The sequence below is a fragment of the Pungitius pungitius genome, chromosome 13 (genome assembly GCF_949316345.1).
Source record: "Pungitius pungitius chromosome 13, fPunPun2.1, whole genome shotgun sequence".
NCBI classification, from domain to species: Eukaryota; Metazoa; Chordata; class Actinopteri; order Perciformes; family Gasterosteidae; genus Pungitius; species Pungitius pungitius.
Window position 1 is genome coordinate 1,398,929 of NC_084912.1, and position 25,000 is coordinate 1,423,928.

General features: G+C 49.9%; 4 protein-coding genes across 5 annotated transcripts in view; 2 read left to right on the forward strand and 2 right to left on the reverse strand.

The window, feature by feature from the left end:
• Nucleotides 1-4,847, forward strand: part of wipf1b (WAS/WASL interacting protein family, member 1b) — a 12,741-nt gene extending 7,894 nt beyond the window's left edge. The window contains 9 exon segments of the mRNA XM_037466168.2: nucleotides 96-193; nucleotides 349-478; nucleotides 691-837; nucleotides 922-1,630; nucleotides 2,425-2,525; nucleotides 2,632-2,800; nucleotides 2,802-2,869; nucleotides 2,983-3,096; nucleotides 3,442-4,847. Of these exon segments, the coding sequence (XP_037322065.2) occupies nucleotides 140-193; nucleotides 349-478; nucleotides 691-837; nucleotides 922-1,630; nucleotides 2,425-2,525; nucleotides 2,632-2,800; nucleotides 2,802-2,869; nucleotides 2,983-3,096; nucleotides 3,442-3,494 (1,545 nt within the window). The 5' untranslated portion in view covers nucleotides 96-139 and the 3' untranslated portion in view covers nucleotides 3,495-4,847.
• A 1,039-nt stretch (nucleotides 4,848-5,886) lies between these two features.
• Nucleotides 5,887-12,582, forward strand: gpr155b (G protein-coupled receptor 155b). 2 transcript variants are annotated; one of them, XM_062566452.1, is made up of 20 exons: nucleotides 5,887-6,003; nucleotides 6,407-6,647; nucleotides 6,740-6,887; nucleotides 6,994-7,123; nucleotides 7,222-7,397; nucleotides 7,485-7,637; nucleotides 7,730-7,797; nucleotides 8,027-8,198; nucleotides 8,496-8,651; nucleotides 8,812-8,895; nucleotides 8,981-9,104; nucleotides 9,315-9,399; nucleotides 9,551-9,638; nucleotides 9,728-9,944; nucleotides 10,090-10,167; nucleotides 10,275-10,432; nucleotides 10,731-10,826; nucleotides 10,890-10,954; nucleotides 11,054-11,191; nucleotides 11,442-12,582. In XM_062566452.1, exons 2-20 carry the CDS (start codon nucleotides 6,487-6,489, stop codon nucleotides 11,488-11,490), a joined length of 2,346 nt encoding a protein of 781 aa, XP_062422436.1. In that variant the 5' UTR covers nucleotides 5,887-6,003; nucleotides 6,407-6,486; the 3' UTR covers nucleotides 11,491-12,582. The 2 variants fall into 2 exon arrangements, with proteins under 2 accessions (XP_062422436.1, XP_062422437.1); XM_062566453.1 differs by having other exon boundaries at nucleotides 10,090-10,161.
• Nucleotides 12,583-12,913: 331 nt separating this feature from the next.
• On the reverse strand, nucleotides 12,914-16,481 carry LOC119214421 (transmembrane protein 41A-like). Its single transcript, XM_037466190.2, has 5 exons — nucleotides 16,076-16,481; nucleotides 14,269-14,419; nucleotides 14,022-14,183; nucleotides 13,796-13,934; nucleotides 12,914-13,711 (listed from the first exon to the last, which is right to left on the reverse strand). Exons 1-5 carry the CDS (start codon nucleotides 16,291-16,293, stop codon nucleotides 13,509-13,511), a joined length of 873 nt encoding a protein of 290 aa, XP_037322087.2. The 5' UTR covers nucleotides 16,294-16,481; the 3' UTR covers nucleotides 12,914-13,508.
• Nucleotides 16,482-19,069: 2,588 nt separating this feature from the next.
• bean1 (brain expressed, associated with NEDD4, 1) overlaps nucleotides 19,070-25,000 on the reverse strand; it is an 18,914-nt gene continuing 12,983 nt past the window's right edge. Inside the window, 4 exon segments of the mRNA XM_037466191.2 lie at nucleotides 19,070-19,544; nucleotides 23,676-23,787; nucleotides 23,790-23,816; nucleotides 24,033-24,236. Coding sequence (XP_037322088.2) covers nucleotides 19,205-19,544; nucleotides 23,676-23,787; nucleotides 23,790-23,816; nucleotides 24,033-24,236 — 683 coding nt within the window. The 3' untranslated portion in view covers nucleotides 19,070-19,204.

Here is a 25,000-nt window from a genome sequence, read left to right on the forward strand (position 1 = left end):
GCAGGGGGGCCCAGCTGGAGTCTTGAGAGATCTGGGTTGGAGACCTTTCATACGGGTCCTTCACAGTAACCGTTTGGGTTTGATTTGTCCTCCAGGGGTGCAGCGTCCAGTGCACACCGAGTGAAGTGGAGAAAGGAAGATGGCGCCCCCTCCCCCCCCACCACCTCCAGGCCCCCCTCCCACCTTTGCTTCCGTAAGTCCGCCTGCCCGGTTAGACCGTCCTCTCGACCCAGTTTCAGCAGAGACATCTTGTGGATCTTTCAAATAGTGACACAGATTCCTGCCTGTTTCACCTGCCCCCTCTGAGACCCCCCCCCACCATGAAGATTTAAACCCTTTGTGTTTCAGGCCAACATAGAGAAGCCGAGTCTGAACCGCTCGGAGCAGCATGGAAGGAACGCTCTGCTGTCTGACATCGCCAAAGGCTCCAGACTAAAGAAAGCTGTGACCGTAGACCGCAGCGGGCCTCTGCTGGACAGTAAGTCGCTCTGACCTATACTAATATACTAATATACTAATATACTAATATACTAATATACTAATATACTGATTACTGGTTACTGATATACTAATATCACTGACACGTGATGCTGTGAGTGTAGAGGTGCTCTAGTTTAATAGATTCATTTGTTTTCATGAATAGTTTTATGTATACACACACAAATCAATGTATTTTCTATATCTCCTCAGAACCTAAAGGAGGCGGCGGCGTAGGTGGAGGAGGAGGAGGTGGAGGAGGAGGTGGAGGTGGAGGAGGCGGTGCTCCTGCTGGCTTAGGAGGCCTGTTTGCAGGAGGGATTCCAAAACTGAGGTCTGCTGGAAACAGTGGTAAAAATGGTAATAAAAACTCCTGATGGAAATAAAAACGAACAACACAGAAACAAAGCTGACGTCGATGTTCTGGCCTTCTCTCTCCTTCAGACTCGGCACCCAGCCGAGGGCCTGCGCTCCCCCCAGGAGGTCGTGGGCCCACCCCCTTCGGTGGCGGCGGGGGCTCCGTTGGACCGCCTAAACTCCCAGGAGCCCCCGCCGGTGGACGCAGCAGCGTCCCGGATCTTCCCAAGGGCCGGCCGAGTCTCTCGTCCAGACAGGAGACTCCAGGGGGCCCCCCGCCGGTGCCCAGCGCGCCTCGACCCAGCCAGGGCTTCCAGCCCCGTGGGGGGCTCCCTCCGCCAGCCCTCCCTGGAGGAGCCAGGCCCCTCCCGTCTTCTGGAGCTCCGCCTCCTGGTCTTCCACCAGGGAGGCAGGGGCTTCCCCCGCCAGGCGGCTCCCCGGCTGGGCCCAGGCCGGGATTTTCAGCACCTCTTCCTCCACCCCCAAACAGCGGCAGACCCTCCATGCCTCCGACCCCCGGAGGGAGGCCCCCGCTCCCCGACGACCGGCCCCCACCGCCGCCCATGGGAGGCCACCGGCCGTCCATGCCCCGCGACGTGCCCCCCCCTCCTCCTCCCGCTGTCGTCTCCAAGCCTCCTCCCCCTCCCGTCTCGTCCTCCTCTGCCCCCCGTCCCTCGGTCGGAGGAGGCGCGCCCCCCCTCCCGCCTGGCCGACCGGGCCCTCCTCCTCTCCCGTCCACCCCGGCTGAGGATCAAAACACCCCCCGCCTGCCCCTGAGGAACGTGTCTCTCAGCAGGTACCGGGGAGGCTGTTTCTGCCATTGATCTGCACTGGTTAGCGGCGGCTTTAGCAGGACGCTAGCAGGACGCTAGCTAGCAGGAGGCTGAATAACTCGCCGGAGTTTGGCTCCACTTTAGCGAAGGGAACAGCGGCAAGGGCCATTTTCACAGGGGCCCCTTGACCTCTCGGCACAATATGTTACAAATGTAAAAGGATCTCTAGGTGCTGCCATGCTCTCTGTAAGCTAACCCTATGCTAACGTGTTAGCATGCCGTGTAGGGCTGTCAACGAATATTCTATATTCGAATAGTTGTTAAAAACAGGTATTCGAATGTGGAAATTAATATTTGAATCTTGAGAAAAAACAGCAGCAGCAGCGACAGCGTGACTGTCTGCTTTTCAGGTGGCGCTGCTGTACTGACTTTATGAATAAAATACACTACATAGGCTACAGACTTCATGCAATGGTTTGATTATCTGCCGTTCCATGTTTAATACAACACCGCAATTTCTGACATATTCGGCATATTGGCATATTTCTGCATGGTAGAGTTGGTAAAAGGTTTCTGAATTTGTCATTTTTGGCTATTACTGGAAAGCTGAGACTCTTTTGGATCTAATGAGCCTAATTTCCCTCTAAATACCCCTTCGCCCCCCCCCAAAAAAAGGAAAAATTGATGCATATGAAAGAATGTTGGAGTAAAAGAGGCCAGCCGCTCGTTCTCATTAATTATTTCCTCACCACATGCAATAATCTAATAATAATAATAATAATAATAATAATAATCATATTCTGTTCCTCTTTTGCAGCCAAAGTCCAGCTCTGCCACAAGGTCGGATGGGTGCTCGCCCTCCCCCACCAGACGAGAGACCTCCATCTCTTGGAAGGAATCAGTCATTCACGCGCTCAGGTGAACAGCCTTGATTGATTGATTGATCGATCGATTTGGATCATTTCTGTATTGAAGGTTCACTTTTCATCGCTGACGCAGCAGTTCATCCTCTCTTCCCCCACAGGGCCTCTTCCTCCCCTCCCTCCCTCAGGCCGGGGCGGGGGCGTGGGCGGGGGCAGCTTGAGGTCAGTGCCCCCCCCATCTCCCGCTGGTCGGCCCGGTCCGGAGCCCCCCCGCGGGGGACCCGGCAGCAGACCTCCCCTCCCTCCGGACCGGCCGGGCATCGGAGGGACCCCCCCCCCCTCCTCCTGCGCCCCACGTGGTTAACGGCTTCCAAAACTCTCACCACAACCAGATGCAGGGTGAGCTTTCATGTTTAAAATAGTTTAAATTATAACACGTTTACAAACATAAGACATGGTGCATGTTAACCTTTTCGACCTGGTGATTAACCTCCGTCTCTTCTTAAACACAGATGAGTGGGAGCATCGCTTCAAATTCCATCCGGTGTCGGACCTTCCTCCCCCCGAGCCCTACGTACACTGCCAGAAGACCTACCCCAGCAAGATGGGCAAGAGTGAAGGGAGAGGTCAGACACACACACACACACACTTCATTTGTGTAGACTTATTCTAACCCGAATATAACCACTACCAGCCGGATCCCAAACCCATGAGCAAGTCTCCCCTCCAAAACGTAACGATGTACGTGATGTACATTTTGTCCAAAGTAAGGGCATGTCCCCACAATGTGAGTGTGTGTGATCAAATGTATGTGTCCATCAAACGTAACATGTGGTTTAAAAGATTTAACACAAATCTGCATCCTCTGAGCTAAAGGTGTCTATGGGGGCCACCTGGTGGAAGATCACTAAACCTCCTCTGGGAAACTGAGGAAGCGAAAGATCTCAACTTCTGTCTTTTCCTCTTTCCAGGTTCTGGTAGAAATGAGCGAGGAGCTCCTCCTCTTCCTCCTTTACCCAGGTGAAGAAGAGGTGTCGGCAGACACGGACCCAGGGACTACTTTCTCTCGCTCTCTCGCTCATTGGCCCTCACGCAGAAAACGGCTCCTATGAACAAACGCCTCGTGTCTCCTCCACCAATCATCATCATCCCATTTTCTCTTCGGTACGACTATAGTTTACTCGAGGTCCAGACCTGTTGTGCGAGTGTGCTGCTGTTATTTAATCCTTCATCCCTCACCAGTGGCTTGTTTATTACTTAACTTTTAAGCAGTTTTTAACCCTCAGAATTATACTTCATAAATATGTTGCCGTTATTCTGTTTGAGGCTGATATAGATCTATATATGCCCATAAGCACAACAATATCACTATACATTATAATCCAGGCCATCGTAGAACAATATCAATACAAACATCTTAATTAATTCAACCCATTTGCTGCAGTGAGAGGTTCCCTTCCTTATCTCTAGCAGGTCTATTTCTCTTCTTCTGCAGGGATTCCATGTTGGGACAGTTATTTGTGTCCATGTCCAGAAATGCATGTGTTTGTTCATCGTCACACAGTACGACGAGTGTGCAAACGATGTTCGAGGCTTCAGCGTAACGAGGTGGAAGTTTGGTTTAATAATGATGTGCGTCTGTAGCAGTGAAGACCACAGCCTGTTGAGTCTCCGGTACACCGTGTTCAGAGGGGAAGTGGCTGGACTTCATTCAGAGGGCTTTGTTGACCCGGCTCCTGGGTTTAATGGATTCCATATTTAGCTTATAAGACATTTTATTTTACCATCCAGCTACGTGTCTCATAAAACAAAACTCTTACCTGACAAGCAAACCGGCGTTGTTCATGCAGCGCGTGCACCTGTCCGCGCAGTAAGGGCTTAAAATGCAACCAATCAGACAGGTTTATCTCCTCTGCTGCCACTTGACTCCCGTCGTGCCTTTTTTTATTATTCAGAGTTGTATTTTTCGGGCTGCTTCAAAGAGTTGAGGGAATAAGCCGTCCGTGCCTTAAAGTGTGTGCTCAGCTGGATTGATCACCTCTGCTGATGTTAAAGTGAACGCGTGCAGTAGAACAGGTCGACACGCAGACCGACATGCAACCAAACTGAGAAGTAAGCACCACCTCCTTGCACCGCTGCAGAAACGCGTCCGGTGAAACGAGGGTGTGGATGTTATTATTTTGTTTACATTTTTGCCAAAGCCACGTGTGCCTTCATAGTACAGCATCCCCATCTGTGTCTTCTGTTGGAACCACTGAGCGGTACTTTTCATTTCATTGTTAACTGTGACCATGTTTATGATTGTGATGCTTTTTTTTATTTTTATTGGAAGATATATTTTTTTTATTTTGCTAAAAGCTGCGTTAATTTAGCACAAAGGAGCCGTGTTTATCTCTTGATTTAATCGAGGTATTGAAGGACTGTATTATTTTAAGTTATGTTTCTGTGCAGTAATGCTTTTGTTGTTGTTTTTGCTTCACCGAGCACGGCTTTGAATGGTCTTTTGTACGTGTGATGTGTTATTGTCATGATTTGGTCAAAGAGACAATCAAATGGAAGGAAACATATTTACATCAATAAATAAAAATGCTTTAAGATGCTTATTGTGCTTTACCTGCAGTAACGTGTTCAGTTATTAATCTGCACTGTTACAATCATCTGATCACAAACAAGCAGATGAAGGGATTTATTTTGTATTATCAGATAAATAATATGCATCACTTACATGTTTGTGAAGTCAAGAAGGAACTGTCATGACGTACAGGACATTGGGACGTTGGTTATATCATAATATGATTTAGCTTATCAGCTGTAGGACTCGTCAACAATTTCTCATCATTTCTTGATGGAATCACGTTGGGAAATTATAGCTTTTTGACGGTATTTGGGCAACATTATGGTGGTATGTTGATAGTCATAACTAAAATTATACTATTTAATATATAGTGTTCAAATCCAGCTCACAAATCTTACATTTAAAGTAAAATGTACAACTTCTACCATAACAATGACCCCAAAAATAACCGTAGGGATATATCCATGGGGGTAATAAATTTACGTTTAAGTTTATAGTATGAAATAAATTAGGTTACAAATGCGATCATAAACAGATAGTGACATTTTACACAATTTCTTTGCTTGATTCACTTCTGCGTGCATTTAAACCGTTGTTGGCTTGGTATTCATATTATAAGTTGTTCTATTAAAAACATAATATTGTTCCAAAGCTCATGATCATCGCGTCGCACGTTTTCATCCAATCACAGTTGGATTGTGAAATGTGCCTCGGTGATAATTGGCTTAAACGGCCTGTCAGTCATCATTTTTTATGGAGCCGCCCCCTGTTGCTGACTTGTGGACTGTATCTCGGCGGTGATTGGCTGAATCCTCTGTCAGTCACTCCTTCGGGGCGTTGCCACTCGGCAGCTGGCAGATTCCGGAGCAGCGGAACGAAAACACGGGCGCGTTCGGACAGGTGAATGTCTCTGGATGCCGTTCATTTCGGAGCCCAGGTGGTCTTCTAAGTAACGCAGGTAAACACCGCGCTTCTAAACACGGGGTTTTATTGTAAAATATCAATGGCAGATGTTAGAGGTGCTAAAGGGAAAGCTCGCCGTGATTACCGATTCAACTAACGGTCCTGTGTCCCCTGATGTTTTTAGCCTCCGCCGTGCTAGCTAGTACTAACAGTCACCAGGGCGTCGTCACGTGATGTAGCCGAGTTTAACTTTGCTGGAGGGTCGTCAGGAATAATTCGTTGCTAACCAGCAGACGTTGTAGCTCACTTACGGGCGTATGACGTTAGCCCCCCCCCCCCCCCCGAGAATGTCCCTTTAATTATTAGAATCGGTCTTGTCTCAGATTAAATATTAACGTACGCCCTCAGTTAAGCCCCCACTTTATCTAAATGTTTGTCATCCCTCTCTCCCTCTTTAGCCATCACCTGACAGCCCTCCCCTCCCCTCCCCTCCCTCCGTCCCTCTAACCCCACGCCCCCTCTCCATCCCACCATCACCATGGAGACCTCCAACAGCTACGTGCTGATCCACGGGAAGAACGTCTCCCACAACGTCGCGGGAGGCCCTGCTGCTGCTGGGCCGCACATGTCCATCGACAAGCTCTTCCCGGCTCTCCTCGAGTGCTTCGGCATCATCTTGTGTGGCTACACGGCCGGCAGGTGCGGTACCTCGAGGAGGAGGAGGAGGAGGACGACGCATCGCGCGTAAACATTTACGGTTGACTGGTAACGTCCTTCGTTCCGACCCACAGGGCAGACATCATCACACAGAGCCAGGCGAAGGGTTTGGGGAACTTTGTGTCCAAGTTTGCTCTTCCAGCCCTCCTCTTTAAGAACATGGTGCTGTTGGACTTTGGAAACGTCATCTGGGCCTTTCTCTGGAGTGTCCTGGTCGCTAAGGTGTGTGTGTGTGGTGACACTTTTACAATACTGGGATGTACTTTTACATCATGGTGGTTTGAGATGAATGTGCCTGTGACCCCCCCCCCCCCCCCCCCTTGTGCAGGTGGCGGTGTTTGCGCTGGTTTGTGTGCTGACTCTGATGGTGGCCAGTCCAGACTGCCGGTACAGCAAGGCGGGCTTGTACGCCATCTTCGCCACGCAGAGCAACGACTTCGCCCTGGGGTCCCCTATAGGCGAGGCGCGCGCAAAGCACTCGCGTATCTGTGTTGCCGCTGACTGTCGGGCGACAAAAAGACCGTGGTTGAGACTCCTCCCCTTTCTGTGCTTCTAGTGGACGCTCTGTACCGAAGCACGTACCCAGAGTACCTCCAGTACATCTACCTGGTGGCGCCGGTCTCCCTCATGCTGCTCAACCCCATCGGCTTCGCTCTCTGTGAGGTGCAGCGGTGGAGGCGGGCCAGCCACTCGCACGGCACTCTCGGCATCCTGGGAGTCGTGTTCCTGCAGGTGCTGTTTGTGTGTCTGTTTTGTAACACGCCTTGACTGATTTAGGGGTCACGGAAAAAGGTCATGTTATCGCGTCTTCCCGTGCAGGTGTTGAAGAACCCGATCGTGTTCATGGTGATGGTGGGAATCGTCTCCCACTTTGCCCTGGGCCAGCACATCCCCGCTGTGCTCTCCCAGTTCATAGACGGACTGGCCAACTCGTTCGGAGGGGCGGCCTTGTTTTACCTCGGACTCACCATGGTAGTTTTTGTTTTCGGGCCTTTGCATTAAGAGTCTTATGAAAACATGAAAGATGAAGCCAAAGTTGAACAATGCTTCTGTTTCGTTGGCAGGTCGGACAGCTTAGAAAACTGACCCGAGACACGGGAGTGGCGCTGATCCTGCTCATCACAGCCAAACTGCAAGTAGCACATTCATTCAAAGGAATACACGACTGCAGTCAAAGTCAGATCTGCTTGTGCTCTTCATCTGGCAGTGAGGCGCTTGCACACTTCTACCAAGTGTCCTTCCTGAATTCGTCAGCTGCAACTTTGTTGCCTTAAGCCTGGATTACGACTTTGATACGCGTGGAGCTTCTCTGGTCTTTGGTGCCTTGTGCTAATGTGTCTTTCCGCCTCCCCTCTGTGCAGCCTGGTGATGCCGCTGGTCTGCAAAGACATGGTGGACATTCTGGACGTTGGAGTGAACAGCACCAGTCGCAACCACACCAGTTTGTCCAACTTTGCTTTCCTGTACGGAGTCTTCCCAACCGCACCCAGCGTGGCCATTTATGCTGCGCACTACAACATCGAGCTAGAGGTGGTAAGCGTCGGCGCTGCGAATTATTTATTCAATGCTCTAGCAAAAAAAAAATCATTAAATGCAAAAACCAGGTCTAACACAAGAAGAGCCTTTATTAAGCTATGAAACATGGCTGGGCTGAAACATGACGTCCCCGTGGTCACATGACGAGAATAAGCCCCAAAAAGCCTCCAAAATAACAACATTTGACCGTTTTAGTCGGTCTATCTCTATGCGTAAAATGACTCAGAAACACTCAGCGTTCCATGTGTCCGGTGCACAGGTAACCCCCGTCAGTAAGCGCTGTCTCCCCTCCAGGTGACATCGGGGATGGTAATCAGCACCTTCCTGTCGGCGCCGATCATGTACGTGTCGGCCTGGTTATTAACGATCCCCCTAATGGACCCCGCCCCCCTGGTGACGGAGCTGGAGAACGTCAGCTTCAACATCAGCATCGTCAGCCTCGTGGCGCTGGTACGTACGCTGCGTATATCTGACTGAAGGATGCATTTAAACAGCCGTATATCTGACTGAAGGATGCATTTAAACAGCCGTATGTCTGACTGAAGGATGCAGTTACACGTCAGGAGTGGTACAGTGATGTAGAACGTGTCTCTGTGTTCTCTTCCCTCAGGTCTGGACCATCGTGGTGATGCTGCTAAGCAGGAAATTCAACAGACTTCCTCACCTCTTTGCCTTAAATCTGTTCCTGGCGCAGGTCAGTCACAAACTACTCAAACATGTTGTTCAAGTGTTGTGGTCGCTGCTTCAAGTCAGCCTGTTTGTGCTCTACTCTTCTCCAGTTTCTGGTGTGTGTCAGTATGATCCTGTGGAACTTCTTGGGGAAACAAGACGACAATCTGCTGGGCAAGATTCTCACCTTCACTCTGCTCTACGGGTCTCTGTACAGCACCTACGTTTGGACGGGTCAGTGCACTAGTAGCATTTCAGAACCACGCACCGGCAAACCACTAGCGATAGTACGGTATGAACTGATGAGAATCTGGTGGTCAGACGTCGCCATGATATCACAATACTCATATTTTGGGCCCAAGTTAAGAGATAAAATGGTCATTCTGGGCGCGTCCAATCGGGTCCTTGTCTCCGTGACGATGTAGATGTTCTGCTGTCTTTCAGGTTTGATCCCTCTCTGTCTGGCGCTGACTAACAGGGACGATCTGCTGAGGCTCCGGCCAGGAGTCTTCATGATTCTGGGTTGGGGGTAAGTCGACACACACTGGACCGATTATCTGTGAAGACTTTGTTTGTGTTAAAGAAAAATGTACAAAGTTGATTGTACTTGGTGAAGGTCCCCAATATTGTCAAACACAAAGTGTGTGTGTGTGTGTGTGTGTGTGTGTGTGTGTGTGTAGGGTTCCCTTCCTGGTGGTCGGGGCTCTTCTGATATCAGGAGAGCGGACTGATACCATAGACTCAGCTTTCTTCTATGGCAGAGCTCAGGTTGGAGTTTTCATGTGTTAAATCTTTGCTCTCAGTGAGTGTGTTTAGTTCCTTTATTGAATGTTTCGTGTTGTCTCTGCGGCGCTCAGATCATCAGCACCGCCGTGGTGCTCGCAGTCAGCCTGGCGCTGGGCGCCGTCTCCCTGATGGGTCTCAGCCAGGGGGAACGGGAGCAGAGCGGCTACCAGGCCCTCAACAGGGCCGCTGTGATGGGCATCGGTGACGAGCTGAGGCCCCCTAGTGGTCAGGAGGAGCCACAGCAGCAGCCGCGGATGACTACCTCTCCTGCCTGCAGCATCACCCCAGGTAGCTCCCACCTGTGCAAACACACATGAACGGAACTGATCGTGTTAAAATGGGTTCTTTAAAGGGAACATTATAATTACCGCTGGAATGAGTTACTTTGATACCAGATAATGTGTGTGTCTATTTCTAATGTGTGTGTTTCTAGACCTCCAGAGCTTCTCCCCTCTGCAGCCGATGCCTGACATGATCGCCAGCACACAGAGGGAGCACACAAACGGCACGGGTATTTATTCATTATCAGGGATATTGGGGTTATTTAAATGGAATTTGGAGGGTGGGGGGGGGGTTACTCCTCATAACTCAGCGGTTGTCCGTGTCCTCCTCCCACAGGCCTCGGGGTGGCGGCGCGCGACGGACCGCAGCGCAGCTCCTCCTCCTCCTCCGAGCAGCCGCTGAACCTGCCCCCGCCCGGTCTGCAGACCACCGACGACCGACAGACCGTCAGACACGCGCTGCTCTGCCTGCTGCTGTCCGTCAGCCTGCTGGCGGTGAGCTCACAGCGACCGCAGGACGCGTCTCGCGTGCGGACGCCGTCTGCTTGGTTTGGTCACGTTGTCTCTGGGACACATGAGTTTGAGCATGAGGGTGATGATTGTAGTAGAACTACTAAGTAGAACTACTAGCAGTAGACTGTAGGTGGACCTTACTGCCGTCATCTTTTAAAATCAATGTTTCAAAATCCAACCTTTTAAAATGTGTTCTGCTTCATCATTCATGCTATGATGATCCTTTGAAATGTAGATTCTTATTAATGCTGATTGGTTGGTGTGTCTTTCTTTCACACAGAACCTGTCCAGCTGTCTTTGGTGGCTGTTCAACAAGGACCCGGGGAGGCTTTACCTGGAGCTGCAGTTCTTCTGCGCCGTGGCCAACTATGGACAGGTATCCCCTCAGTGTGTGTGTGTGTGTGTGTGTGTGTGTCCTGACTAACCCTCTTTGTCTCAGGGTTTCCTGTCCTTTGGGATCTTCGGTCTGGACAGACACCTCATCATCCTGCCCTTCAAGAAGAGGTGAGGCAGACTCTCATTCGTGGTTTCTAGATCCACCTGCGAAGTGTGAGGAACACAGGTGTGTGTGTGTGTGTGTGTGTGTGTGTGTGTGTGTGTCAGGTTGCTGTGGCTCTGGCAGGGCAGGGACCCGGAGGACTTGAGTCCCTCAGCTGTGCCAGAGGAGCTCAGACTCACCTGCACCCAGTTCGTCCGCTACCACAAGGACCAGTGTGTACAAGACGTAGTGCTCACAGGCAGGTACTCTTCTTCTTGGCTTTGTTTCCACATGTTTTACTGTTCTTAAGTTTCTTATATTTAAGGCAGCAGACATTGTGAAGAAATGTTTAATATGAAAAGAATCCAGAGAAGAAAAAAAAAAAGTCTCCTGATGAAAACATTTAGTTTGTGGGTGTTTCTTTCATTCTAACACATTGTTTGTAATATTCCTTTCCCTACTTCTTAAATCCTCCTTCCCTCTGCCCCCCCCCCCCCACCCATGACCCCAAAGTGTCTCTGGGGAGAGTGTGAGCGCCTCGACGGGTGAATCCTTCCTCTGATAATGGCAGTAGGAGAGGGAGGACCAGAGGAGGCCTTGAGATGCTCCTCTAGCACGCCCACCTTCATCAGGACCCCCCAGGAGGAGCCACCCCCCCCCCTCACGATCCCTCCTTCGCTTTGCCCCCATCAGCAGCCCCCGTCCCAGTGAGAAGGCACGTTTGAGGCCAGCGACATGGTGGGCTTTTCACGGCGTTCGCCTCCAGCAGGGCGGCGTGCTCCCAGGTCATGTGATCTGCTTCCCTTTCTGAAGGTGGGTTTGCTCTGAGCGAGCAGCTGTTTTGTGGGGCGTCGGCATCTGGATCCAGCCAATGAGAGACACAAGAAGCGAGCGCTCCCTGCTCGTCCTTCTCCTGGTTCCCGAAGCCTTTTTGTTCATTTTTATTCATTTTCAACAATTTGGTTCAAATGTTTTTTTCAGCTAAGCAGAACTTTATCACCTTTTTGGATATAAAACATTTCTATTATTTCAAAAAATGATCTGTGCACCAACATGACATTTTCCATTTGCCATCAATCATCAGCCTTCCATCCTTTGTTGTTATTATTTATGTGACGAGAGCAGACTGCTGCTACGCCGCGTGCTGCTCTCAGCCAATGAGCTGCAGGGCTGCTCGCTGAGAGCCAATAGCAAACCTCCTTGTTGCTTCTGCATTTTTGATATTTTGCACGTTGCGTCTGTTCGACCAGCAGCACTGAACCTTCTGCACTGACCGGATATCAACATCCTTCACGTGTCTTTGAATTATGCCACTTCACGGAAATGTTAAAACCTGCGATGACGCCGTTATCTTTGAAATGTTTAATTAAGGTGTTTGTTTTGGACGGATTGAGGTCTCATCTCAGTGTGAGAGAACCTTCACAAGAGAGTCCTGTGAAAATGTGCCAGTGTTGATCACATCACACTCGTGTTTATTGGGACGAGTGGCCTCCTGTGCCAATGTGAAGGTGTGTGTTTGTGTGCATGAACAAACATGTCGTGTGTGTGTGTGTGTGTGTGTGAGAACAGGGATTGTGTGTGTTGTGGGTCTACAGGATCAGTGTAACTGGATGTTGTAACGACTGAGAGTCACAAATAAAATTACTGTTTGCATCCAAAACCCCTCGTTTCTCTTTGTAAGAACACAAAGAATGATTCTAATTCAACAGATATGACAGATTTTATTACATAACCCACCAGATGTTTGATTTACAAAAATAATAAGATATTATAGATCGTCTCCCCTGAGAAGATTGGAGTAGAACTACAGTTTTGAGCCCTTTAGAACGTTGTGCAAAAGTCTTCGTACGTTCGTTTAGTTTTTTTAGTGATTTATGAATAAAAACCGAGCGTAACTCTATATATCCTTCAGTCAGTATGATAATAAATATCCAGCACATTTTTATAAAAGAATCTTGAAATGCATCTAAATAATGCAGTAGATGATTTTATCAAGAACATCAGCGTCCAACTGTCCCTCTAAAGTTTCTCTTCATGCTTCTGTTTCTCAATAAGAAGCTTTAAAAATGATCTAAAAACGAATCTACAAAACGTACTTATAAATAAATAGTACCATCATTGATTAAAACGCATTTAAAGTGGATCTCAAAGATCAGTCGGATCTCGCATTGATTCCTTTTCCTCAGATCTCGTCCAATCAGATCAAAGCAAAGTTATTTCTACAACAAACCGTCTCCACCGACTGCAAAGCATGATGGGAAACTCTCGGCCGATGATGATGATGATGATGATCCGATTAGGACAAACTTTGTAGAAAAATCCCTGAGATGGGAAAAGACTGGACGCATCCATCCATGAGGTCTTCTCTCGTGGAGACGTGTCCTCGGGGACAGCAGCCACATTAAGACGTGTGTGAGTGTTTAAGACGAGACGCCCAACGTGAACGAGAAGAGACGTTCGTTGTCCTCCGTTCACTGCACTGGACGGAAGGTCCACATGTCCAACTGCTGCTGCGCGATGGAGGAACGAAATGCAACAACCGCCCCCCCCCTCCCCCCCCACCTGGTCCCAGTCCCGGGATCACCGCCTCTTGCGGTCGTCGGGCTCGTCCACCGCGAGGTGAGCTTGGCCGTAGCGTTTGATCAGCGCCCCGGGGAGGAGCGCCATGAGGGCGATGGCCAGCAGCTGGGCCAGCGTCCCCCAGGAGAAGATGTCGTCCAGGGAGGAGATGGAGGAGAGGATGCAGCCCGTGCGGACGCAGATGAAGTTGTAGGGGATCAAACCTGGAGGAGGAGGAGAAGGTTACTGGTAGCGGTGTGTTTTAGGTGTTTAGGGGTGTGTCTGTGGGGGGGGGGGGGGGGCCCTACCTATGAGAACGGAGAAGAAGAAGACGGGCATGGGGATGTTCAGGACGGGACAGGTGATGTTAAGGAACCAGTTGGGAGTCATAGGGAAGAACCGGAGGAAAAGGAGGAAGAAGAACAAACAGCTCCGGTTTTCCTCCACCTGACGGAGGGGGGGGGTCATGTATTAAAACGTCCCAGCAGGTGAAATATATATATATATGAATTAATAACCATCATCGGCGCCTACCTTCCTCTGCAGCAGGGACACCTTCTCCGGGAAGTGCTGGACCACCAGCTGCTTCCCGAAGGCGGAGGAGAGCAGGAAGCAGAAGGTGGAGCCCACGGTGGTGAGCAGGCAGGCCAGCACCAGGCCCTCCCAGGGCCCGAATATGGCCCCGGCCAGCACGTTCTGAAAGGGGAGGAGGGGGGGGGGGGGCGTGAAAAGTCATGGTCTGGAAGCTGGACAGGGCTCATCCAATAAGAGTCCGTCTCACCAGGAGGGAGGAGCCCGGGATGGCGAAGGACTGCTTGTAGAGGTAAGCGCTGCAGAACAGCAGCAGCACGTAGCCGTGATGTTCGCTTTTGTAGAACTTGAGCGTCTCGGCGAGCTCCCGCAGCTCGTCCAGGTCGGACGGGAACTTCAGCCTGGGGTCAAACACACACACACACACACACATGGGCCCGGTCCTTTGCTCCTGCAGCTTTAACTGAGGGGCGGCGGCATGGAGCGCGACCTCCGCTTTGATTGGACGGCGTGGTGTGAGGCTCAAATCAGAAGGAAGGGAGAAGTGAGCGGGAGGGTAACAGGAGACATTTGATTGAGGGACAGAAATAGTGTCTCTGCCTTGAGTGCACACAGACAGACACACACACACACACAAAATCCCCCCCCTCCCCCGGTGAAACTCAAGATGCCGACTTCCTCTCCCTGCGCTCCATCACGCAGCGTTCCTCGTCTCTACTGGGCAGCGGGCAAACATCCTGCTCTGTGATTGGTCCGCAGGCCGGTGATGCGTGAGACTGTGTGTGTGTGTGTGTGTGTGTGTGTGTGTGCAGTATTTAAGGAGGGAAATGCGTCAACGTGGGCACTTTTAATTTAGTTTATGAGTAATCCAATGATGAACATTCTGTTTCAGCACAGGCAGTGACACAAGTCCTATTATATATATATTATATATATATATATATGGCATTATGTGACTTATTAGTGTATATACACACACTAATAAGTGACATAACGCCTAAGTCTTAACATGGAATGAGTGTGTATTCTCAGTACGTTCTATATAGATATTATATATATAACATAATATAACATTATTTGTCTCTTCATATTTGTGTAAAATAAACTTTTATTAACAGAGAAACCGGTAAGATTATAAAGATTATTCACCAGAGCTAAAGATGATGTTTCATCTAAAGACATCAAATCTTTTAACAATGACAATAGTTGACTTGATTATTAATAATGCGATTAGAATAATATTGTGATTTGTGGCTCTGGTTCGATTCTCAAATACTTCTTATTGTTCATTATTTTAATACCTTTGCCCTGGACAATCACACCATATTCTACCAATAAGTAACGTTATGAGTCATATCAATGTAATGAGTGTGCACACACACACACACACACACACACACGGCTGCTTTTTGGCTTCAGAGTGTCTTGGTCGGCGTTATTCTATCACACACACACACACACACACACTGACGGGGGAGTAATTGGATCGGTGCGATGTGTACTGGGTGGAGATGTGAATTTCAAACCCATTTAATTATTTCTCTCATTTATGCAACAGACTGAGAACCAACAAACGTTATTGTATTCATATAAGAGATGTGTAACAGGCCAAAGGTCAGAGGAGAGGTCATTAACTCCTTCATCGGTTATTTGTAAGGATCTTCTCCCAGTGTGAACTGGGGGGGGGGGGGGTGCTGGGGGGGCACTGCTGATGGGTCACTCGCCAGGTGGTTTAAAACGCTAAATTATTAAAGATGATTAAAGGCGAGATCGGCAGAATCGTTATTTTCTGCTTCATAAAAGGAGCTTCGTTTTGTTGTCTAGAATAAAACTGATCACATTTATGGATGTGGGGGCCACAGGAAGTAAATAAATAAATAATCCACTTTGATGTCATTTCAGAGATAACCGTAAATCTTAATTCTAAAGTGAATAATCAAATGGACTCTGGATGTTGTTGGTTTGTATGAACAATAAAATCATTAAAATCAGCCCCACGTGGTTTGACTTCAAACCTCCGATTGGTTGAGACAATAAACCCCATTAGCGGCTCTTACCTGTACTCCCGGACCCCCCCGTCCTCGCCCCCCTGCGCGGGTCCCGGGGGGAGACGGCTGGACAGCACGTAGAGGAAGACGCTTGCCGCGGCCACGAGGGCACCGAGTCCCGCTAAGGAGCGCATGTCCCCTCCGAGACAACAACACGACTTCCAGAGAGGGACAGTCCTCGGGGGGACGAGGCCGCGTGGAGGGGTGGGGAGGGGGGGGGGGGGCATTCCGGCTGGCTGGTGGGCACGGATCACATGGCAGCCGGTGGGAAACAACTATGTCCACGTCCTGGTGGGGGTGGGGGGGGGACACACGTCGACGTCTTCTTCTGTCCCCTGCTTTTTGTCTCCTGTCGCTGTCCAGATGAAGGACTTCGGCTGTTTCTCCCCACAGACAGGTTTCACTCATTTAACTAAACTCTGACGGCGCAGCTGCTGGCCAAAGGGGGGGAGGGGAGGGGGGGGGGGGGGAGCGTCTCTGGACGAGCAGCTACATCGATGCACCACTAGAGGGCAACACGGTGAAGGCCATGTGTGGAGTCACGTTGATGTGAGATCATCTTATTATGCAGATGAAAAATGGTGTAAACTAATTTTACATGATACAAATTTTATTTTATGATAATAATAAAAACATTGTATTTGCAGAGGAGCAGAGGAGAGGAGTCGCCCCCTGCTGGTCACTACACAGAAGTAGAGTCATTTCCTCATAGACGTCTATGGGAGCAGAGGAGTCGCCCCCTGCTGGTCACTACACAGAAGTAGAGTCATTTCCTCATAGACGTCTATGGGAGCAGAAGAGTCGCCCCCTGCTGGTCACTACACAAAAGTAGAGTAATTTCCTCATAGACGTCTATGGGAGCAGAGGAGTCGCCCCCTGCTGGTCACTACACAAAAGTAGAGTCATTTCCTCATAGACGTCTATGGGAGCAGAGGAGTCGCCCCCTGCTGGTCACTACACAGAAGTAGAGTAATTTCCCCATAGACGTCTATGGGAGCAGAGGAGTCGCCCCCTGCTGGTCACTACACAGAAGTAGAGTCATTTCCCCATAGACGTCTATGGGAGCAGAGGAGTCGCCCCCTGCTGGTCACTACACAGAAGTAGAGTCATTTCCCCATAGACGTCTATGGGAGCAGAGGAGTCGCCCCCTGCTGGTCACTGCAGAGGATGCAGCTTTACCGACTTTACTGAGACCATAAAGCACAATGGCTGCGTCATCGGTGTTTTAAATGGTTTTAATGGGTGACGCCTTGATGACTTTGTCGTTGGTTCACACGTTGTTTCCTGTTCCCTTAAAATCAGCCACTCGGATTCATATAACAGTTCAGCTTTATTCGTCCTTCTCTACGGAAGAAAATATTTAACAAAATCTGCAGATACAGAACACAAAGAAACATTTCTGACCGTGGCTCGTAATATTTACTGTTGTCTCGAGGGGGGGGGGGGTGATTTACACGTAGGACATTCACAGACACACATCAGCGAGAAACAGCAATGACATGCAAACAAATACTTCTCTCTAGTACCAACAAGCCCGATATTTACGTTTCACTTTTCCTACTCTCTACTGAAGCTTTTTGTTCTGGGGGGGGTGGGGGGGGGTGGGGTGTCCATGTTGTGTGCTAGTCCTGCATCTCCACCTGGTGGTGTTTGCGTTCTCCACCAGGTCCAACGTACAGTTTTATATATATTTTAGAATGAATACTGGCTTTAAAGGAAGTGGCAGGACGTGAGGGTTGGAGATGGAAAACACAAAATATCCTCAAATCAACTTTCGCTGGCCATGGCTTCTTCTAAAAGATTATTTCACAGACAATTAGTTCTTTTTAAATATTCAACTAAGCTAAAAGTACAACTTTTGAAGAGAAAAACCTAATGGGAAAAAGAGAATTCTTCAGGTTTACCTGTTTTCCTCATTAGGCTCTATGATGTGTAACAGTGGCAGCTTCCTTTTTGCCATCCGTTATCTCTCGTGCAGTTTTTATAACATCAATTAAAACTTATACTCTAATACACTTCAGTCACCAGATACATTTACTTTTGATACATTTTAGGATATTACTTTATCAAAGCATTCTATCAAGGCCACATCTCTAAAGCAAGGACGAGCCCCCTGGCCTGAGAGGGCGGTGGAGCTAACAGTCTGACGCCCTTCAGGCACACGTTTAACACCCATGGTGCAGGATGCAGATTCCCTTCAGGGTTCAAGGGAAACATCTGGATTAAGGATTAGGTCCGGGGGGGGGGGGGGGGGGGTCTACGTTTTGGCAAATCGAAATGTTTCTGAGAATCAATGTTTTTCAATGAATTACGTGTTAAAAGAAACAGAAAAGGAATCTGACCCCATTTTTTGATTAGTGGCATTTTTGTTTCTTTCTCCTCATCTGTGAACATCTTTGGGCGTTTTGTTGCTATTTTATGGACCCGAGCTTTGAATCTGTTAATAATCGGAAGATGTACCAACATTTTAAATACACGTTACGGTTGCCGTCGCTGTGTCTTTACTCTCGTGTCCTGCAGGTGTCACTAAGGGCAATAAGAAAAGTTCCTTCTTCCATGAGACCAAAACGGGGAGAAAGACGCACAACCACAGAAGCGTGTAGACGGTTCAATGCGTGACCTCCGCGTCGAGCTACACGGCGCCGCTGGGCTCCGGTTTCTGGCTGCGTTTTATTCACAGGTCCAAAAGCCAAAGGAAGAGATAGAAAGAGGCAACGTCTTCTCTTCCAGGTGGACCTCACGGGTCTCATGGACCAGCAGCTACGGCGCGATGATGTGGTTATACTCTCATCCAAAGCACAGCTTAATGGGGCTGACAGGGCAAGGGAAGGGGGGGGTGGTTTCATCCTTCCTGTTGTGTGTGGGTACCATCGTGTTATTATGGGATGCAGGGGAGCATCAGTGGGGCGACACAAAGAAGCTGTTCATTTAGAACCTGGAGTCCGTCGTCGTTTCAGTCCACGAGGAGCCGACTCACTCTCAGCCTGGTGATGTGACGGGGGGGTGGGGGTGGGGTGAGGGAGTGGGGGTCACATCTGCTCCTGACGGCCATTTTCTTCCCCACATCTCAGGTGTTTTTGTTGTTGTTTTCGTTTTCCAGCAGCACCGGAGGCGAGGACGGAACTTTAATGGATTGTCCTACAAGATGTGGTTGGCCCCCGCCTGCCGGGTGTCGCCCTCGGCCCCCCGCCCCGACTGGTGTTTGTGAAGGTCACACGGCACCAGAGGGAGGGGCCCGCCCTGCTCGGCCAGCACGGACTCGTAGGGCGGCGCCGGCTCCAGCGGGAAGGAGATGGAGGCGACGTGACCGCGGTGGGAGGGGGAGAACCAGGCGGCCCCCCCCGCAGAGGGATCCGGACCCATGGGGCCCGGCGGCTCCTCCTGCTCCGCCCCTCTCCGACGGGGGTCCAGCAGGGAGTAAGGAGGCGGGTCATCTGAGGGGAGGTGGGTCTGAGGCGGGCACACGCACTCCTCGTAACTATGGAGATAAGAAACAATGGAGAAGGGGTCTCAGTAATCTGAGTCAAAACAGGAAGTTGTGGTCCTCATCTGCATCTTTGAGAGAAAATCCTCTATTGGTGAAAACTGAACTCTCGTCAAAGTATTGATGACGTCATCAGAGCTCTTTTGTGTGGCGCTCTGATCCACGTTGGTCATGAAGAACACATCTGTGTGCAGAGAGCCTGCAGACTCTGCTGTGTGCTGACTGCTGTCCATCTGCATCTACATCTACATCTGCATCTGCATCTGCACACTGAGAGGGACGCAACACGGAGGAGAAATGTTTTACGTAACTCAAAGCAGCGAAAAGGAGCAGCCAATGCTCGTCTCCTCACGCACCCCCTCCCTGCACATGCTGCACCCCACGCACACCAGCAAACACATGCTGCTCGCCCCCACACACCACTGAGCTGCACATCCTGTTTGAAGGTGTTATTAAAACATGTGTGCACTTGACCTTTGGCTTGTCCCCCCCCCCCCACCCCGCGCATGCACCTCTGAGAGGTCGCACAGACACATTTGACATTCTAACTGTCGCTTCTTTCTCCCCAATCTGAGGCCACGTTTGCACTCGCACACAACGTGAAGAGTTGTTTGCATTGAAGCGTTTTTATATCACAACGCGAGAGTCGATGAAGAACCAAAGCCCCCCCGATGAACTCCCCCCCCCCTCAGCCAAAGAACACCAAGAATGGATCGCACAAGACGGAGAAAACCAAATGGAATTATGACGTGTGTGTGTGTGTGTGTGTGTGTGTGTGTGTGGAGGTAATGGAAGATGACGATGGGGGGGGGGGGGGGGGGACAGGAAGTAGTAAATCAATGGAACTCAATCTGCTTGATTTCATCAGTCTGGTTCCACCAAACTGTGTGAAATACGTTGTCCTCCTTCCTGAGGCCTTTATTTTGCACTTTCCCTCCTTCCTTTGTGTGCGTTTGTGTGGCTTCTTGTTTAAGAAAAAGGGCTATATATATTTATTGATATCTGATATATGTATATATGCTAAAAAATGTGTTTTGCTTTGATTGGGTTTTGTATTTCTTTGTAAACTCAATCCATAAAGCGCATGTTTTTTTCTTAACAGGTATTCCCTTAAAAACCATTGAGGTTATCTGGAGTTTATTTATCATTTATTTCCTTTTGGGGAAATGTGACCTTGAACATTGGTGGTAACATCAGGCCTGTTGAGGTGTAAATTGGAGCCTGTGTGTCTGTGTGTGTCTCTGTGTGTGTCCGTGTGTGTGTGTTTCAGAGGTGTCGTTTTGGTCTCTCGGGTTTAAGCTCCACCCCCCCCGCCCCCCCGAGGCCTTCTGCTGCCTCATGAGTGTGTTGTTTGACATGTGTGTGTGTGTGTGTGTGTCTGTGAGTGTGCGAGCTGGTGACCAGTCACCGCTTGTGTCCATCCCTCCGTCAGTGTCTTTGTGCGCTGATTGTTTCCGTTTGAGATCACGAACACGACACTTGAAGCGTTGTCCTTTGCGCTCAGTTCGGATGTCGCCTCTCGAGGTGACAAACGACGGAGAGTCACACGTAGACATTCATCCCCCCGAGACGAGGGGGGGGGGGGGGGGGGTCACGGGAAGGAGGAGGTCCTCCGGTACGTCTCGTGCTTCGGTTGTGACGCTCTGCAGAGCTGCTCACGGCTTCAGCTCCAGCGTGAGCATATGGGCCCTGTGTGTGTGTGTGTGTGTGTGTGTGTGTGTGTGTGTGTAAAGCTGGCATCGCCCTTACCGCTGTGAGTGTGTGTGTGTGTTTCCCAGGATGAAGCATAGCAGATCACGTTCATGATCACAATAAACACACAGTGTTTTTAAAGGGAAAGATTGTGTTAAAACGACTCACACACAAATACAGACAATACACACAAATAAAGTCGACTACTCGCCATGACAACCCGTATACTTCCTGGTTCATGGTTACATGAACTAAACACAAATGTGATTTTGCGGGGTGTAATGTGATTTGCGTTGCTATGGATACGCACGCTGCACATCGGGTCATGTGTCTCCTGTCACTGTTCCATTCTCTCTTTTATCTTCACACGCCACATGGCAGAGATTCACTTGGTTCATTTGTTCCTTTTGTTTCCGAGACTCGACCACCTGACCCCCCCCCCCCCCCCCCCCCCCCCACCTTTGTTTCCAGTCGTTACCCTCTTATGGCGTCTGACAGTATCAGCTTTGACCCTTTGACCCGGCGTCCAAGTGGCTGTGAGAGACCCACAGTCCGGTGGGTGGAAGAAACGAGAGGAAAGGGTTTTAAGAGGTCAATATTTTAGTGAATAAAATGGAAAACTGCTGCTTTAAACCATCATATTAACAAGAATCTAGTTTTAGTAGCAGCCAGCTCACATCTTTCTAATCGTTTACCTCAACTGGCTCTTCGATACCATCATGCAACACGATTCAGATGTTGAGGAGTGTGTGTGTGTGTGTGTGTGTGCGCCTCCGTGTGCATGAGTCAAAGCTCTCAGCTTCTCCCTGAGAGGAAGCAGAAGCTTTCAGTCTCTGCAGGTGAGCAGCTGATCTCTGAGTTTCCTTCAACCATCTGTGACCTACACACACACACACACACACACACTTGCAAGCTGCAGGATCATCACATGATCAACTACCTGCTTGTTGACAGTGAACCAAACAACGGCTCGTCTGCATTATGGTAAACAAAATCTGCGTTGTGTGTGTGCGTGCGTGCGTGCGTGCGTGCGTGCGTGTGTGTGTGTGTGTGCGTGCGTGCGTGCGTGTGTGTGTGTGTGCGTGCGTGTTGGCCGGCGTTCTGTGCTTCGCTGCCAGAGCGCTGACGTAACGAGCTGGCTCCTCCTCATCCTCATCCTCTCCTCCTCATCCTCTCCTTCTTACTTCCTTCTACTGCCACCCTCCTGCGGTCCACGTGGTGAGGACGGATGGATGGCGTGTGGACTGTGATGGCGCAGGGGAACACGTTCTTGGCCCACACAACAGGACCCTGCGGCAAACACACAAACCCGCCGCTGACCCGCCGCGTTCCCTCCACCGAAGCGACATTAAACGCGTGCAGAGTCTTGAGTGATCCTGAAGCAGGGAGACCTGTCCGGTTCTGCATGGTTCCACCACTAGAACGGCTGTGAGCGGCTCTTCTTCTCCTGCAATGCTCCAGAGCCAACGTCCCTTAAGACCAATCAAAGTAAATGATGTCAGACTTAGAGTCACACAGACTGTAAAGCAGCCTCCAGGGCGGGGCTTACTGATTGGCGGGTCGTCTCTAACGTAACTCCTCCTCAGTCCAAATATGGTCACATTTGTTGCTTGAAAACGAATTCATCATCTTTGGCACAAAACGGTTTGTTAAACAACACATACTAAATGCTACCTGTATTAACTCTGAAGTACCAAAACTTAGTTGAAATAACCAATCACATTGTACTAGAATTGTCCTGGTGAGACGTCGTATTTCACATCGTGTCAGAAAACCGTCTCTGTCAGGAATTAACTGACTTTTAATGAACAAAAAGATACGATGCTATGCAACCTCAGAGCGATTCATCGGTGATGAGTGAGTGAATGTTTCCTCAGCAGAGCGAGGAGGATGAAACACACACACACACACACACACACACACACACACACACACACACACTGCAGGGGAGGGATGTATGTGAATTATTAAAGTTGCCAATTAGACCAGCTGACATTTAGATCAAAAACACCATGACATTGGCCTTTAGGAAGCTCTTTCTTTCTCTCATTCTCTCTCTGACACACACACACACACACACACACACACACACACACACACACACACACACACACACACACACACACACACACACACACACACACGCTCACAAAGGGCACCAAAGGTAGCAGTGCTCCGTAATGAATGAATTACCACAGAAGAAGGGCGAGGCCGAGTGGACGGAGTGGGGGACACTGGACGTTTCAGAGTTGACCTTTGACCTGAGTCCCATCCAAGCCTGTGCCAGGAAGCTAATGAACGCCAGACCTTCCCTTTAAGGACGGATCCCAGCGTGATCCCGTCTCTCTTTTGGCGGGTGTTTGGCGCCCCTCGGGGGGGGTGGGGGTGGGGGGGGGAGGGAGCCGTTACCTTCACATTCCCACGGGCTCTTACCGTGGCGGCGAGTCGGCGTACAGGTCGTTGACCTGTGACAGAGTCTCTCTGTAGGAATCGAAGTCCAAACCGGGAGGAAAGTCTTCTAAGCAGGTGGACCTCAGTTCTCCACCGAACCGCCGTAGGAGAATCCATCCAGACCTGCAGAGTCATCCAGCAAAAGAGAGCTTTCCATTATTCTGTACCTTTTCCTGATCCAGCTGTTGTTATGTTGTGCGGGAAGGTGTGTGGTGAATTGTGTGGAGGGGTGTGTGAGAAGCAGCCTGAATAAATGGCCGCGTTGACGCCGTCCCTGTTGTGTGTGGCGCCGTAGCGGCGGAGCGGGTCAGGCGGGTCGGGCGGGTTGGGCGGGCTCACCGTAGCTGGCTCGCAGGTGCGGGTTTCGGAGTCGACCGTCTTTGCGCAGGCTGCCCACGATGATGGTGACGCAGGAGAGGAAGAGGACCAGGCCTATAACGATCCCCGCCACCACCAGCGGGGACACCAGGAGAGACGCCTCCCCCCCCGACTCCCTCTCGCTGCGGCAGTCCGGGTACTCCCCATGGCTCTGGTTGGAGCTCACTGCGGGGAGACGGGGAACAGGTGCGTCCGTTAGTCCAGGATTCAGCTCTTGGAGCTCCGCTTTGGTCTCCTCCCAATCCAGAGGGGTCCTGCTCCAGCTGCTTGTAACATCTACTGGAGCACCTCCTTGTAAGGAGCACCCGGGTCGAAAAAATGAAGACACCAGGCGCACTATAAGCACAAATAAATGCAAACAAAGCTCACATTCAGTGAAATCCCCCCAATCCATCAATTAGATATAGAAATATAAATAGGGTCATCTAAAAATAATAAATCATCTTATACTGCAATATATCACAGCTGTTAGTCAATTATTTTATGTTGATTAACAAATATCATTTTCTTGAATTAATCAGTGAGTTGACATTAAGTGACTGTTTCAATCAATAAATCAATAAAAATCAAAGATGTAATAAACAAATGAGTCGTCCATCTTTCCGTGCGTCCTTCTGACAGCAGTGCACGGGTTTGTGTGTGTGTGTGTGTGTGTGTGGGGGGGGGGGGGGGTCGCATAACAGCTGCCCTGCCCTGCGCCATCCTCCCCTTCTCCTCCCCCCTCCTTCTCCTCCCCCCTCCTTCTCCAGCTCTTGTTCCCTGAGGACTTATTCCATTTCAGTGTGTGACAGATAATTCTCTCTCTCACACACACACACACACACACACACACACACACACACACACACACACACACACACACACACACACACATACACACACACACGCGGCCTCCGAGTCGTCATCATTAGATTACAAAGCGATCGTGT

Bases quoted from the DNA above. Each gene is read 5' to 3' on its own strand.
- gpr155b (XM_062566452.1), top strand. From the start codon at position 6,487: ATGGAGACCTCCAACAGCTACGTGCTGATCCACGGGAAGAACGTCTCC. The intron at 6,888-6,993 runs GTGTGTGTGTGT...CCCCTTGTGCAG, and splicing joins GGAGTGTCCTGGTCGCTAAG to GTGGCGGTGTTTGCGCTGGT. The intron at 10,827-10,889 runs GTATCCCCTCAG...TCTTTGTCTCAG, and splicing joins CCGTGGCCAACTATGGACAG to GGTTTCCTGTCCTTTGGGAT.
- LOC119214421 (XM_037466190.2), bottom strand. From the start codon at position 16,293: ATGCCCCCCCCCCCCCTCCCCACCCCTCCACGCGGCCTCGTCCCCCCG. The intron at 14,420-16,075 runs GTAAGAGCCGCT...GTTTGACCCCAG, and splicing joins GGGGGGGTCCGGGAGTACAG to GCTGAAGTTCCCGTCCGACC. The intron at 13,712-13,795 runs GTAGGGCCCCCC...CTCCTCCTCCAG, and splicing joins CTTCTTCTCCGTTCTCATAG to GTTTGATCCCCTACAACTTC.